The sequence below is a fragment of the Oreochromis aureus genome, linkage group 23 (genome assembly GCF_013358895.1).
Source record: "Oreochromis aureus strain Israel breed Guangdong linkage group 23, ZZ_aureus, whole genome shotgun sequence".
Classification (NCBI taxonomy): domain Eukaryota; kingdom Metazoa; phylum Chordata; class Actinopteri; order Cichliformes; family Cichlidae; genus Oreochromis; species Oreochromis aureus.
The window spans coordinates 32,712,840-32,728,140 of record NC_052963.1 but is presented as its reverse complement, the minus strand read 5'-3'; the positions used below and the strand labels follow the sequence as shown (position 1 = coordinate 32,728,140).

The following is a 15,301-nucleotide window of genomic DNA, read 5'->3' as shown; positions in this document are numbered from 1 at the left end:
GAAGCCGAGTACACTCCTCCATAACATCACCCCTAAGGTCACTTTGAGTTCTCCATTTTTATTATTTATATGAAATATTTCATGCATTTTACATGATCGGTTAAAGTGTCGATAAACACAGATGGCGCATGTTTAGCTCTGTGCATTCTTATTTGACCTGCAAAATAACTTTGTGCAAATTAAAGCCATCAGTTCATTTCTTCCAACAGTTGCACGGTTTCCCTCAGGTCCTCCACAACTGCATCCACATCTGCTTCACTCGTCTCCCTGCCAACGCTCAGCCTCATAGCGTTAGCTGCCACCTCTGAGGGGACGCCACAGCTCAGAAGGATGTGGGAAGGTCTGATGGATATAAACAGGAGGAGAGCAGGAGGGGAGTGTTATCTAACAGCAAACAATACAGTGTGTGGACAAAAGCATAACAGCTGAAAAGAGGGACTCTTTTACCTGTTTCCACTGTCTGAGTGGCAGGCGGCGCCGACGCTGGCTAGCAGCCTCCTGCAGTTTGACAATACTCTCCAGCCTAAAGCACAAGCGGGAGAGATTAATCATTCAAAGCCTTTGTAGTTTACAAATAGCCTCGTGCAGGTCATGACCTGCATCTGACAAACATTGGTGTAGGGTTAGAGGACACTGTTGGGACCAGCAAGCCAAAACAGACATAGGACAGGGAAGAGTCATGACATCACCTTGTAATCTTGGGCCCAGGATGGACACGTTACATGTGTTAGGGAGGATATCAGAGCCGAGGAAATGGCTGTTGAAGCGGATCCTGCCTGCAAACACGGCCTTTGGAAGAATGAAAGAAACGCAAATGAGTAAGTTTTAAGGAGAAGGAGGAGAAAGACTGTCAAAACCACAATTTCAAGACCACTCATCACAATTCAAACAAACAAAACTAAGGTGCACATCAGACTCAAGCTCACCTGCAGTCGTTCTTCCAAGTAAAGTTTAATTCTTTGCATATGACTCTCATAATCTGACAGATTAGAGGTCACCAGCTCTGCAGCCTAATAGACACAAAAATAATAAATAGGTAGCTTTAAAAGAGGCACACTGCTACAGCTATTTAATTACCAAGCACTTTATTAGAAACACCTCCACACCTGCTTACTATTCAATAAAGCAAAAAAGGACAATCACTTGGCAGCAGATGTGACCCATGTGCCAAAAGACTGCAAAGGTCTGACTTCGATTCCACCCCAAAGTGTTCCCTGCATGTTGTTCCTCCTAGCTTTCTGTCTGGCAAAAAAAGCCAAAAATGTTCCCATAGAATGTAAAAATGTTGTTCAGCCAAACGCAGGAGGTTTCTCAGGCAGTCTTCTGTCTGCCAATATAAAGAATATAAAACAATATAAAGTGTAAAATAGCATGAATTCATGAAGGGCTCCAGATTTGAATCTCCTGGTCTATCTCTGTGTAATCCTCATGTTCATGGATTTTAGGGTAATCCAGCTTCCTCCTACAGTCCAAAAACATTGGATTCAGGGTGTACCTCGCCTTTCATGACAGCTGTGCACACCATGCTGAATTGGATAAGCAGTTAAAAAATAATAACAAAAAAAGGTTGGACGCATGATACTTTCCTGCTTGTGGCCTTCATCAGGGCCATCACACCCCTGTCCTCTAGTGTCTACCCAACACCTCTATTTCTTACTCTCTCTTTGTCTGTTTCATGGTCATTGCATCGTTGTGGTTTCGGCTCCCGCCTCAGCTGGCACATCAGTTCAAAATCATCCTCCGATTCCTCACCCACTTGTTCCATCTACTTGTTTGGTAATATGGCTCTGTCCCTATAGTCCCCTTGTTTATAGTTACTTTTTGAAATGTGATTTAACACTAGCCTTAGTCTGCTTTGGCTTTGTTTGTCTGTACACATCCTTTCACTAACCAAATCAGTTGTCAATTAAATGTATTTTAAAAACCCAAACACATGTGCATTTGTTTTCTTCAACAGATATTTCTTGCTTTGTAAGTGACGATCTGACCACTGCTGTGGAAACAATGGCGATTTAGTTTTCCTCAGTAAACTAAGGAGGTAAAGTCGCTGTTTCAGCCATACTTGCTGGGTTTGTCCAAGTGTTGGCTTTAAGTCTGACCAGTTCAGACCTCCCCATGACCACAGTTGGATAAGTGGCTATGTTTCCAACTTTATTTGGACCCCCTGACACTCAGAGCTGAGACAAAGAGAACCACTATGGTGTTTCTAATTAAATGATTGGTGAGTATACTTGTAGTACAATATTTATATTATGTAACTCAAGTATTTGTAGCAATAATAAGTGTTTTGCTTTGCCCATGATTATAATGCTAACACAACAGATTCTGTGGTAAACAATGTATCAATAAACATTCACCTACAATAAATCACTGTATTTGAAAGCTTTTTAAATGCTGGAATGTGTCATATTATTTATATTTAGAGCATTACTGATTAATTTTCCGTTTCCAACACAAGCTAGAGCCTAACAATAACCATTTTTAGTCATCGAACATTGACTGCTTTTAACCGTAGTAATTAATGCAGACATTCAGTACAACAAACCAAAATAATATCATGTGTTTGTTCACGTTATTTGTCCACTGCAGTTCTATTCTAAAGAAACTGTGGTACTAATTAATAGTGCTGTATGTATAAAGCATTTATAACATGCAACTAATGAAATAAATTATCAAGGTTTCATACATCAGTTTAAACCATTATTGGCCAGAAAATGTCATGTGGATTTGTCCTTTACTTATGAATTTCGATTAAACAAAAAATGCTGGAAAAATTATTTTAAACAATACCTTTGTACTTTGAGGGCCTCTAACTGAGAAAATACTGACAAAATAGACGGTTTATGGTTTAAGAGAAACATTAGAAAAGTCCTAGAAATCATTCCAGTACTGTACATTTAGTGAAGGAAACGCACCTTTCCAAGACCGGCAATCATCGGTGTGTTTTCTGTGCTGTAATAATGAGAAAGACAGAAAGGAGACACTTATAAATTAGAACTGCACTTATTTCATTATTACCAGTGTTTCATTCTTATTCAGTATTTTACAGTAAAGATCATCACCCTGGCCTAAAGTTCCTCTCCTGTCCTCCACCAAAAAGCATTGGATACAATGGAGTTTTTGTCCCAGGGCCGTTCACATACAAAGCACCAATGCGAGGGGCATAGAACTAGAAACACAACAAAACCTCTCAATAACATTTTAGTCTTGCTATAAAAAGCTCTTAAGATGTCCCACACAGATCCTGACCTTGTGTCCCACTATGGTGAGGTAATCCACTCCCAGATCACTGACATCAACTCGGATTTTCCCCAACGCCTGAGCAGCATCTGTGTGGAGCAGGATCCTGAGGCGCTCACGCTGCTTGTTCAGAGACTTTATTCTTTGGCAGATCTCCTGAAGCGGCTGACAACAAGAAGGTGGTTCAGTATTCAGCTGTACACAGAGCTGCATAGACTCATAGACACATTGCAATTATAAGTAATGAGTTAATTAGAAAATAAGCTCCTTTAAAGCTAGACACTATCCTACGTGTTAATGGTCTAATTTAAGATCCCCAAAAATTATTTCTCTAACATTAGTATTGCAGGGATAGGCTCCAGCCCCTCCACGAACCTGAACTGGGTAAGTGGAAAAAAATTGATGAATGGATAGATTAGTACTAACAGAAACTCGGCTGATGGATTTTCTAGCCCCTCTCTCATCTTACCATAATGACTCCTGTCTCATTGTTGGCCAGCATAACAGAGATGAGACAAGTGTTGGGGCGCACAGCAGCAATGATATCCTCCACCTCTACCCGGGCTGTCACCTTAGACACGGGCACAAAAGTCACGTCTATGGAAAAAAACAAAAAACAAAGTTGAGAAAGTAATTAAAGGCAAGGAGCCCACATTAGGTTATGCGAATCTTGATTTGTTTAAAGGTACTTTTTGTAATTACCCTCCACAGAATTAAACCAAAACTTTCACCACTAGGAGGCAGTGCTTTAGCAGTTTATATGCCAAAACGACTAATTCTTTGGCAACATTTAACTTGAACCACCACTGGAAGACTATCAAGGATCCGGCACTATTTAAAAATGGAAATCAATGCTTTTCAAGACCTTTTCAGAAACTCAATAATTAAAAATTAAAATGTAAAAAAGCAGAATTAAATTAAAGTTTTCCATTGGGTTAGCACTCTTATGTGTTGGCACATAGAAGGTACTACATCTTCATTAAAAAAAAGATTATGACATTAATGTTATTGGCCTTTAATTGTCTTGATTTTTATTTTAGACATTTTAATTATCCATAGGAAATCTGCAGCATGTTATTGAGAGAATTTTTTTTTAAGTAAAATAAAGAAAAGCCTACACTGTCCTTTGTAATACAAGAAATATTTCTTTATTAATCTTTTATTTTAATAAAAGCTACACAGAGTGGCCTCCTACCTGCTTTTCCTTCCTTTTCAAGGTGCTGAGCAACTAGTTTGACTGAGTCATGCTCCACATTAGAAGTGATGATGTGAGGAAGGCCCGTGCATCCATTCTGGTGTCCTGCACCCTGTTCTGCAGCCCTGCAGTGTTTCCTGAAGTGCTCTACAGCGGTGTGCAGCACCAGATTATTGGCCTGAAAGACAAAATCTTTCCTGTAAACCACAGTTTGTAATGTCCCAGGATCATAAATGACTCACATAACTTATTTGCAACAGAAAAGAGCCCTGCCCACCTCAGTTCCGCCAGAGGTAAAAATGATGTCCTCTGCTTTCCCTCCAACCATTCTTGCCACATTTTCTCTGGACTGATTGATGATAGCCTTAGCTTTAGCACCTGAAAATATAAATGACTGAAACATTGAGATGTAGCATTCTCTTTTGATGGTGAAACTCATTTAAAACAGTAAAAACTTCACATTCAGCACTCAGAGAAAGCCACAAGTTTAATCCACACAAGCTGCTGTGATTGTATTCCCTCCTCCAGTTACACAATATACATTTAAGAGTTTCTATTACATTTATTTGGTAGAGTGACCTTGCCATATTTCATAAAGGAATACTCGCACAGAGTTAGAGCACTAATGTCCAATTCTTGTCACTAGTTTGGGATTTGCACACACAATGTGGAATTTTAACAAAAATTCTCACAAAACTTTATTTAATACACATGGAAAAATAAAAATAACAACAATTATTTTAAACCTTTTAATTCTGACACAGCTTCAAGCCTTCCTCACCTGCTATATAGTTGCTACTCGGGTTTCCCCAGGCATCCTGGAGGGCTTCAGAAATGGCCTGAATCACCTCTGATTCTGGAGGGGTAGTAGCATTGTAATCCATGTAGATCCTGAATTACACAAAAAAAACCTCTCATCACACTTTGTGCATTGTGCTACGGGAAGTTTATGCATCATAACATATTAATAAACTATCTAATAACAAGATCAACTCATAAAAAAGTCAAATTTCAATTACTTAAATTACAATCAATTATTTGGGTTTCTGATCATTCTTAAAATAAGAAAAATATTTTTTTAAAATGCACAAATTTTCTAAAACCTACCTATAACCTGAGTAATTATGATAAATCAATAGTATTTTTGCTGTAATTCAGCAGTCCTAAGTTACAGCATCACTGCTGCTGTACTATTAACTTGATATATATCAACATTATTTTCTTACCTGTCTAGATTCATCTCTGAAAAGTGATGAAAATTATGTTCACTGAAGGTGGGACCCTGTACCAACAGGACATCATCAAGCTTTTTGGCCATAATACCCTTGGAGAGAAAAGAACATTTAATTCATTTACCTGGATGTCTGTGTGTAGATAAATTACATTATAACTAGAATATAACTACCATCAGTCTGTCTGCAAATAAGATGACATTCACTGACGGCAGATGCTGATACTTTGTGTGTGTGTGTCCGTTTATTTACTTTATTCTGATATTTGGGATCCAGTTTTTTGTTCAGTCACACGTCAAAATGTGACTGAACGAGTTTAGACCTTTACCCTGAATCTGCCCAACAAAAGTGTAAAAACTGATACCAGCCTTAGTCTATAAAACAGGATTATAAATAAAGACTAAAGTATTTATCGATTTCAGTAAGTTGTTTTAATTATACAAAGATATACACATTATTGTTATTTTGCATAAAATACAAGATTTTGTTCATCTGTGCTGCGATCTGTAATCTGTAGAGGCAGTAGACTGACAGGATATGGAAAACAGAGACGTGTTGTTGAATCTGCAACTCTTGGATATTTCACAGTTCATCTGCTGCTTTATTTTTTAATGGATTTCTCATCGATGAGAGACATCTCAGAGATGCTGTTTATTTCTAAAGTGACAGCTGCACATTAGAAATGAAACTGAAACGTAGTGATTGAATATTCTCTGTGATAAATAGCTTAAATGACTGCCTAACTTGTGTCCCATTCGCTGCATTTCCAGCAGTGTAAAACTTGTCTAAAACTTTTTCATGGATTTTCTGCATCACAAACTGAATGCTTGCCAACTCCAGTGACTGTGCCACGCACACGGTTTGGATTGCTTCCTCACGCAGTGTTAGTCACGTACAGCTCCACAAATTTATGAATAAAAATGCGCACTTATTAGCAGACCCTCTATAGTGCTAAAAGTTCAGTGAACACACAGTCTTAAAAAAGATTATTTAATGGTCATAGTTGTCCAGTGTCCTCTGGTAGCCAGCAAACGTAACATCCAGCGACCTGTTCACAACACTCTAGTCAACCAGCACACAGAAAACGTATTAAAAGAACCACAGATATCTTTAGGGACACTGTCGGTCAGCTCGAGCTCTTCATTATCCAGCTAGCGCTAACTTTCTGTGACAGCTCTCACTTTAGCCTGCAGCTAGCTAATTTTTAGCTAACTTAGTTTCGCTATAAGATCGTATTTAACTGTGATTCCGCCTTTAAGCTTAAATTTATAAAGAAACTGAATCCTCCAGGGACAGCCAAAGCTTTGTATCTGACCTTGTAAGCTGATGTGAAGATTTCCTAAATGGATTTACAACTATACGGGTCAATCATCAGCCAGCTAGCATGTTTCTGTCACGTCCCAGACAGGGTTGCCAGATTTGTTAAAGGAAACCCCACAGTTTAATATCTCGAAGAAAACGCACAAGAAATATTAATTTATTATGTAGAAGAGTTGAGTGTTACTGTCATGTTCTTCAGTGTTTTATTCTTTATTTTGTAAATATAATTAATTACTAAAAAGCAAAAATTATTCAGAGATTTGTCACCTCACAACTTGGGGAAGACTCAGAAGGGTTAGTTTTAATTTAGTTTGAAGTCCGGCAGGTACCATGTTGAAAAAATAATTTAAAAAAACCCCCAGCAACTTAAATCTAGTAGATTTAAGTTGCTTACTTACTGTTAATATAAAACTTATATTAAGAGTAAGTAAGTAAAATAAGAAGAGAATTATTTTAGAAACAGCTCTTAAAAAACGTTGACACACAGACATGGCAACACTGGCGTCTGCTGCTTAGCAACAGCCAGGGAGCTGAAAGTGCCAGGAGTATTTCATTTCTCTGAGCGTAGTTGTTCTCCGATTAATTCATTCTTAATAGTCTGTATTCATTTGGGACTTTTAATTTATAATAATCCATAATTTTTCTGTAAATTTTTTTTTTAGCGTGGCCGAGGACTACACATCTCTAAATACAACTTTTCATGAGCTCAGAAAAACAGGCAGAAAATCAAGGCTGAATTTAAAGAGTCAAAGGGGGTGATTAAAAAAAATCAATGCAAATTCAGGGTGGTGTATTAGCAAATTAATCTGTCAAGCCTCAACCATGCAGGTGGTTATATGTGAAAATGGCCTTGTTCTGCTTGCCTGTTTTAGGAGATGATGGTCCCCGCTTCATGATCTGAAGCTATATGCGATACCTTTCCTCATTAACAAGTTAACGTCATTATTAAAGGTTTCTTTACACCAAATAGTGATAAAATACTACATACTGATTAGCAGGGGCGAAAAGTGATAGAGCCAAAGTAATTCTAAAAGTCACCCCGTAGCCATCTTGATTGGTATGGACCATGTGTAACTTAGACAGTTATTTTAATTTTATTTTAACTGAAACATTAAATTCACTCTAACATAAAAAGGCTGATTAATTAAGAAAAGTTGTTTCTTTTTAGAGTTAAAAGTTATTTTAGAAAAAAAAAAAATTTTAAAGCTATTTTCTTCTCTCTGGAAGCTGTTGTGGAAATCTCCCAACGATTTCAGTTCAGGATTCTTCGTCTCCGTCTTGTCCCTGAGCCTGGCCAGTAATGGATTCTGGGGTCTGATATGAATTTTAAGAAACATTTTTAAATATAGATATGAACTAATTTTCTTTATATGTATTATACTCTATTACAACTACATTATATGGAGGAAATGATGGGGTCATTTTCAGCAATGTTTTTCACAAATGACATGAACTATATATAAAAGATTGATGCAGGTTCCCTAATAATGAAGCTGCTGAAATGTTTTAACTCACATTTTATGTTCAAAGACTTTCAGTCATATAGAAGTGTATGAAAAACCGCCTTGGCTACTTAACCTGTGAACTCAGTGAATGTTTTCCTGATGACTTTATGGGCTCACAGCTCACAAACTGCAGGCCTCAATTTTTTACAGTTTACTGCATCATGAAAAGTATGTGTGATTAGTACTCTGGTGAAGACTATTAAAACATAGGACACCAACATACAGTTCTCACCTTCATGATTCTAACACTAATACAGCTGGCTTGGGCTTAGAGTCACTTCAACATAAGGACTGACATGTGACATGTTTCTATGCTGAGCATAGTTACCTGTTAGATAGCTGATTAGCCAAGCAATGCAGAAGGAGGAACAGTTAGCTGTAACTGATGTCATGACAGACTAAAGTGATGCATCTATGTCTTAGCTGCAAAGTCTGCCAGATGGACTTTGATGGCAGAGCTCTTTGGGTGTCTGATTTGGGTTTTTTGAGTTTGGATCTTACAGATAAACATTATTACCATCATAACAACATCTGTGATTGCCCAACTGACAATCCAAAAACAAAAGTTGTATTGTCTTTAACAAAAAAAGAGACAAGTCATTTTTTTGTGTTGCATATTTTCCATGTTTATTTCATATATGACAATGTGTTTAGTGTACACAAACAGCTGATGCTAAAACTCCAACACTCAGAGACATTGACTGAACTACGGCCCATTTGTAAATGGGTGCAACTTTATAATACAGTGTTCACAGCAATCATGTTTATATACAATGCAAAAAATATCTGAAGAGAAAGAAAAAGTAATGGTGTGAAAAAGATATGGAAGCACAAAAATGGAAATGATGTTCCTTGAAAAGGGGAGGGTTTAGAAAAAGTAGATTTAGTGAAGGCTGCCAAGAGCATGATGGTGATACTGAACACTCGACAGGAAGGTAACCTACAGCATCATGTACTCTGTACATGATGCCCAGCTGGGACACAGTGAACCCCCCCCCCCATACATTAGTGGACAGACCGCTTCAGCCATGTCCCACAGCCTCCAAAAGGTTCCCTGATATTAACCTACCTACAATCAATAAGGAACCGGAATGTGAAGACAATTCAAAACTATTATTTCAGCGGAATAAGTATTTTCAAAGATCAGTTTACATTCAGTGTGACATTTTTGTGACTGCAACAACAAAACTTTGGTTGGCTCAAATGTGATGTACATTAAAAGGCCAATAAAAACATGAGGAAAAAAATCATGGAGACCAGACTGGAGCAAACCCGGGGACACGCATTCGTTTTTCTGACCATGTTGGATTTCAGGAAATGAGATGCGACAAAAACATGTTTGAGATATGGTGGCCTACAGTACACTTTAATCTGTTTGTTACAAAAAAGTACTGGTTGTTTGATTTGTCACAACTGTCGATGAACTGATGATTTCCATAACACACAAGAATACTTTACAACCTCTGGAAAGATACTTCTTATTAGACGTAATGAAGGTATTACATCAGCAGCCAAACTAAGAACATACTGAACTGGAGTTATGTTTAATTTTACTCTCACTTACTCTCAAATGACATGTCATGCTCTCACTGAGCGTGCTCTCTAGGCTGGATGACCTGAGGCATGCTCACCAGTCTAACTTCTCACAACAGCTCACACGCTTTATCTGTTGAGGGTTTTAAACGAGAGGCACGGTTGCATTTTCATCAATAATTTGCCAACAGGACTAAAACTGTGTAAAAGGAGCCCCGACTATTTAACTTGTGGGCCTTAATATGCTTTAAACAGCCAACATTCAACAAAACTGTTGAAAAATGTCATTGTTTTAAACAGTCTTTCAGGTTTAACACACATTTTTACCTATCTGCAAGTACTATTAGTAAGCAATGCATTCTGGGTCAGTGACATAAACTAAATGCTCTTTTTAACAACCTGCAGTATACAAACCATAAACAGTATCACTGCTACTTTTGATTGTAATTTCCAGCAGTAAGGAAACAAGAGATATAATTATCAATCTCCTGCTGCTGAGAAAAGGAGAAAGAACCTGTGGCTGCATTCTCAGCACTAATGCATTTAATGCATTTCACTAAAAAAGCTGACAAATACTGCTGGAAATGATGACTGAAACTAAATGCTGTTCCAGCAACCGTTTTATAGGAGTCCAAATATTTTTTGGTAGTGATTTAAAATAGCTTGAAGAAACCTGAAAAATGGGAAACAATAGCTGCTGCTGACAGTAAACCCTCTGCTCTGAAAGCAAAGGTCACGAAACTGTTCACAGAAAAAGTGAAAATCTGACCATTCAGTCAGCTCAGCAGTTTGTACGTGTTCAATGTTTCTAACCAAGGCTGTATCAGGGGTAGCATTCGAGTTCAAATCTTTAATTACTAACACATCTACAGTGGATTTATTTAGCACCCCTTTTAAGTTTTAAGTGATTTTAATGTTAATATAATAAACTATACATATGGCCAGAGTCAGGGTTCCTTTTAATACGGCCATTTGTATGAGTGAAAATCCTGAAATATGTTTCTCTGAGTATGCTTTGTGTTATGGAAATTCCACACTTTATGATATCATAAATGAAACCTTCTGTTTGGACTTGAAATGACGATGATGATGATGGAAGGCAGGAAAGTGATGATATGACCTGCAGACACTCCCAGAACAGTATTTTAGCAGCATGAAGGATGTAGTTTCAAAGCAACCGGTGCAGAGGCATACTGTAGCGTGCAGTATGCCTGAAAAGAGAGGCACTACATTCAATCAATATACATATCATTCAGGAAAAAAAACAGCTTCATATTCTTTACTGTGAAGAAGATTTCATCTTTTTCTTTTGATTGAATAAGGTAGCTTTGTGCAGCAGAGGATGAACTGGCTACCTACTTATATCATCTACCTAATTACTGGGCATTTTAAATGCATGTTAGCTGGGTCTAAGGTGTGACTATGCTAATCTTGTATCAGATTGTATTTATTCAAGTAATTTTCAGCATAAAGAAGCTGTGAGTTTTTACATTGTTTCAGTAATATTAATTGCGAGGGGAAAAGGTTGTATCATTTAAACATTTAAGGAACTCATTAAAAAGTGCAGTGTGCAGAAATTGCACTGTACTACTACTTTAGAAATATAAATGCATTTTTTTTCAAATAAATACATGCAGAAATAAATAATAAAACTGTTAAATATCTAAATATATCACATTTTAAAACAAATAAAATTCAGGTAGAGATTAAAATGGGAGAATTAATGTCGTGACATCTGATTACTTCTTGTGGAAATGTAGGTACCCTCAGTGCTCCTACGAGTAGCTAAAAACAACATGAATTTACTACAGCGACATAACGTTTATGATGAGATGCCATTCCCGTGCCAGGCTGTGTGTGCTAAGGTTTCTAGAAGTTGTAGGAAGAGGAAGCAGCTTACTGGATATCAGGATTTATGGACCAGAAAGAAGAGAGAAATATTCTTAAGCGAGAGACACGTGACTGTCACTTCGTAATTTCTAGCTGTATGCTGTATGCAAATCATGTTTAGACCTTTATATATAGCTGTAGAAGAGTTTTTCTATTTACTGATGCAAATGTAGCAACGCGATCCTTGCAGCTTTAGGTAAACATGCCTGTCACTGCTTTTTTTTTTTTTAAAGAACTGATGTATAAGGCTTGATGTGTCACCGACAACAACTACAGTACATTACTATACGCATGTAATCTGAGATAAGAAACTGCTGCTGCTCCCTCCGTTTCCTTCTCTCGTCCAGCTATGAACAAACTCCAGTACAGTACAGTGACAGGTTTTTTGAAGAGGTTCTTCAGACTAAGAGACTCACATCGCAGAATAGGCCTGACAGGAAATGGGTGCTTTAGGTGCTGAGGACACTAGTGATAAACAGAGAACGTACAGGGGAGAGAGATGATTGTTGGTGACTGTAGCGGTGGGGACGGGGCTCAGCACGAGGAACGGGATAGAGACAAGGATCTATGTACATCATAGTCTTTGAGTTGCTCTCATGACATTTAATCAGTCTTGTTTCACATCCTCATCTGTCCGGCTCGTCTTCTCGACAACTTTGACCTGAGAGATAGGTGAGAAAATGTCCATTAAACATAGATTTTGTTTGCAGTTAGGATTTTTTTTTTCCATCTTGAGATCTGTTTTTGACTTACCTGATAGTTCCAGCAAGGAGCGGGTTAAAAGCATACAGCCAGTCATGCATGTCTTTGTCATTTGTGGCTTGAAGCAATATTCCACGATGTTCTGTGCACACAGCAAATGTGTTTGGGGTCTGTGGAGAGAGCCACGAAAGCTTAATGCAATGTTTTGAATGATTCTCACTCAAATTTCTACTTTCTACTCTACCTGTTTCCTTAACTTGCTATTTTTATTACATTGAAAGTGCGCACCTTAACTTTCACTTACTGTGCGATGTGTGTAACTTAAACCTGTTGGGCTGATCTGACTTAAAGTGAAGTTCATTAAAAAATAACTTAATAAAACTGTTGATGGAGGAGTCTGGTTCACCAACCTTCAGCATTGCCTGCTGGTCCTCGCTGTACTCCACCTGGGCAGAGGAGAGGTTGAGAATAGCTCGCTCCACTGCGTCTCTTTCCGTGTTGTAGATGTAGACGTACGGCCGCCGCACGACAACATAGCGCTTCACCCATCCATTGGTGTGTGGCTCCAGGAAATGCAAGTAACCCTTCTTCGACACGATGGGACTGAAAGATAAAGAGGATATAATAGCATGTTTGGGTCTGAAGCAAAGCTCAAATAATAAAAGGTTCTGAAATGACTGCTTCCTCCTCACCTGACTCGAATCTCCTGGATATCTGGGACAAACTTCCGGATCTGAGGTTTAGTTTCAGAGGCTCCGTTGATGGACTTCTTGGCCTCTACGTCCTGTGGTGCATCAGGACCGGGACTAACCACACGAGAGCGAGGGACAGGGGGTCTGCAGTAAAAATAGAGAATATCTGAGCTCTAGCAACAAAGGAGCTCTCTGTGCCTTACAGGACCCAAACGAACACTATTAATACCAAAGAATTTCAAAATAATAGACCTATTTGCTGATTCTGTTTCTGATGATAAGCACATGAAACATGTCAGACACCTTAAAAGAGTGAGAGTTCAACAATATATCTGTCTTATTATTATGTGGGTGTGGTATAAAAGCGGAAACCTTCAGGTCAAGAGTTTCTGGAACTACGACTTTATTAATTCATTTTCTAAATAAATTTTTTGTTTTTTCAGCAGGAGATGTTAATACTTATTTTAGATGTCTTTGAGGAACATCTTGAGAGCAGCCTGGAAGTGAACTGCAGCCAATGTCAACACTCTGCTCTGCAGACCAGCTCTGATCATTACTAACAACAACCATGTCAATCTGAGCACTGACCTGAGTTCAGCATTGCTGTAGCAGCCCTCAACCAGTGAAGGGCATGTAGAGGAGGGGGTGATTGTGTTAAGAGCAGAGATTGAAGTGGACTCTCTTAACGTTGTGATGGACATCTCAGAGATCTGTAACGAACACAGTCACACAGATCCACAGTGGAGCAAATGTGAGGACTCAGTCGACAGACAGAAATCTGATTTTCTGTGTGTGTGTGTGTATGTTTAAACTCTTATAGCCTGACCTTGCTTTCACTGGCGCTCACACACACATGGCTGTATTCTCTGTTGAAGGAGTGAGTGAGCAGCCGCAAACACTGTACGGAAAAAGGAGAGAGCTTAAAATGTCGGGTTATATAACAAAATCACGTGTGACATGATAAGCACTACATTTCTACTTGACAGGAATGTTTATATGAACAGAACCCATTACAATAAAGTCAAACCTGAAATAAATTATTGACAGAGTAAAGACGGCTGACCTTAGCAGCGAGCTCCCTCTGCCTCTCAGTGGTGATTTCAGTGCAGCTGACCTCCGGGTCCATCTCAGCGGGCTGAGGAGACTCATTCAGCTCATCGGTGACACAGGATTGAAGAGTCTCCTGGCCCATGAGCAGCGTGGACTCTAGTTTCTCCCTCAGAAGGAGGTAATGTTTGGTTTTCTCCACCTAGCAGAAAAACATCAGTCACTAACGGCAAACAATGCCCCCTGCCTGAAGTGGAAATTAGGAAGGAAAGCTGTTTATTTGACAAATTCCAGTCTGGTTTCCATCAGAAGCACAGAGCAGAGCTGGCTCGCTGTAGCACTTCTAATATCATACGTTAGAAAACCTTATTAGAGGAAATGAATGGGGCAATATAAACCCTAGGACTCGACTGGCTTTATTCATATTTTTCTGATGGCAAATTCTTTTTATCCACTGATTAGAAAGCTGGGGTGCCGCTCACAAGTGGAAGCAGAAGACTGACAAATGTACTGGTGAATCATCTGGAGTGAGGTAAGTGTGGCAATGGTCCATTTTACTAAAGGCAAATCTGAGCACGGAGTCGGAACTGTCAGTTTATTGGATGATTCCTATTTTCACACATGGCCAGGAGCTGTGGGTAGTGACAGAAAGTGGTGGAAATGAGCTTCTTCTGGGTGAAAGTGGGTGAAAGGAGCCAGATGAGGTAGTTCTTTGAGGGTCTTCAGGCGTGTCCAACCAGCAGGAGACCCAGGAGATAAGGGAGACGTTATGTCTCTCACTTGCCCTAGGAAAACCTCAATATCCCCTCACTGACACGTAACCAGCATTAATTAGTGGCAGTATTTTTTTGTCAAGGAAAATGTATAATTTGAATGACATTCATCCCAGTTACTGTTTGAAGGCTCAATTAAGCAACAACTTGTCTCTCTAAACTTGTCTCTGGC

At 38.7% G+C, this 15,301-nt stretch overlaps 2 protein-coding genes across 5 annotated transcripts in view; both read right to left on the bottom strand.

The window, feature by feature from the left end:
• Positions 1–14: 14 nt before the first annotated feature.
• Positions 15–7,073, bottom strand: scly (selenocysteine lyase). Of its 3 annotated transcripts, none has more exons than XM_031730506.2 (13): positions 5,841–5,896; positions 5,662–5,759; positions 5,217–5,326; positions 4,713–4,813; positions 4,436–4,613; positions 3,710–3,837; positions 3,250–3,405; positions 3,063–3,169; positions 2,916–2,952; positions 927–1,010; positions 690–789; positions 448–523; positions 15–342 (listed from the first exon to the last, which is right to left on the bottom strand). In XM_031730506.2, the coding sequence occupies exons 1-13, from the start codon at positions 5,841–5,843 to the stop codon at positions 189–191; spliced, it is 1,332 nt and encodes a 443-aa protein (XP_031586366.1). In that variant the 5' UTR covers positions 5,844–5,896; the 3' UTR covers positions 15–188. The 3 variants fall into 3 exon arrangements, with proteins under 3 accessions (XP_031586366.1, XP_031586367.1, XP_039463353.1); XM_031730507.2 differs by lacking the exon at positions 5,841–5,896 and adding an exon at positions 6,983–7,073 and having other exon boundaries at positions 18–342; XM_039607419.1 differs by lacking the exons at positions 15–342; positions 448–523; positions 690–789; positions 927–1,010 and adding an exon at positions 1,029–1,327 and having other exon boundaries at positions 5,841–6,961.
• Positions 7,074–9,110: 2,037 nt separating this feature from the next.
• Positions 9,111–15,301, bottom strand: part of kif1aa (kinesin family member 1Aa) — a 49,575-nt gene continuing 43,384 nt past the window's right edge. For both annotated transcript variants that reach the window (XM_039607328.1, XM_039607329.1), the window contains 7 exons: positions 14,373–14,558; positions 14,136–14,207; positions 13,898–14,019; positions 13,310–13,453; positions 13,028–13,220; positions 12,669–12,787; positions 9,111–12,576 (listed from right to left, as the gene is read on the bottom strand). In XM_039607328.1, coding sequence (XP_039463262.1) covers positions 12,534–12,576; positions 12,669–12,787; positions 13,028–13,220; positions 13,310–13,453; positions 13,898–14,019; positions 14,136–14,207; positions 14,373–14,558 — 879 coding nt within the window. In that variant the 3' untranslated portion in view covers positions 9,111–12,533. The remainder of the gene's footprint in view (positions 12,577–12,668; positions 12,788–13,027; positions 13,221–13,309; positions 13,454–13,897; positions 14,020–14,135; positions 14,208–14,372; positions 14,559–15,301) is intronic.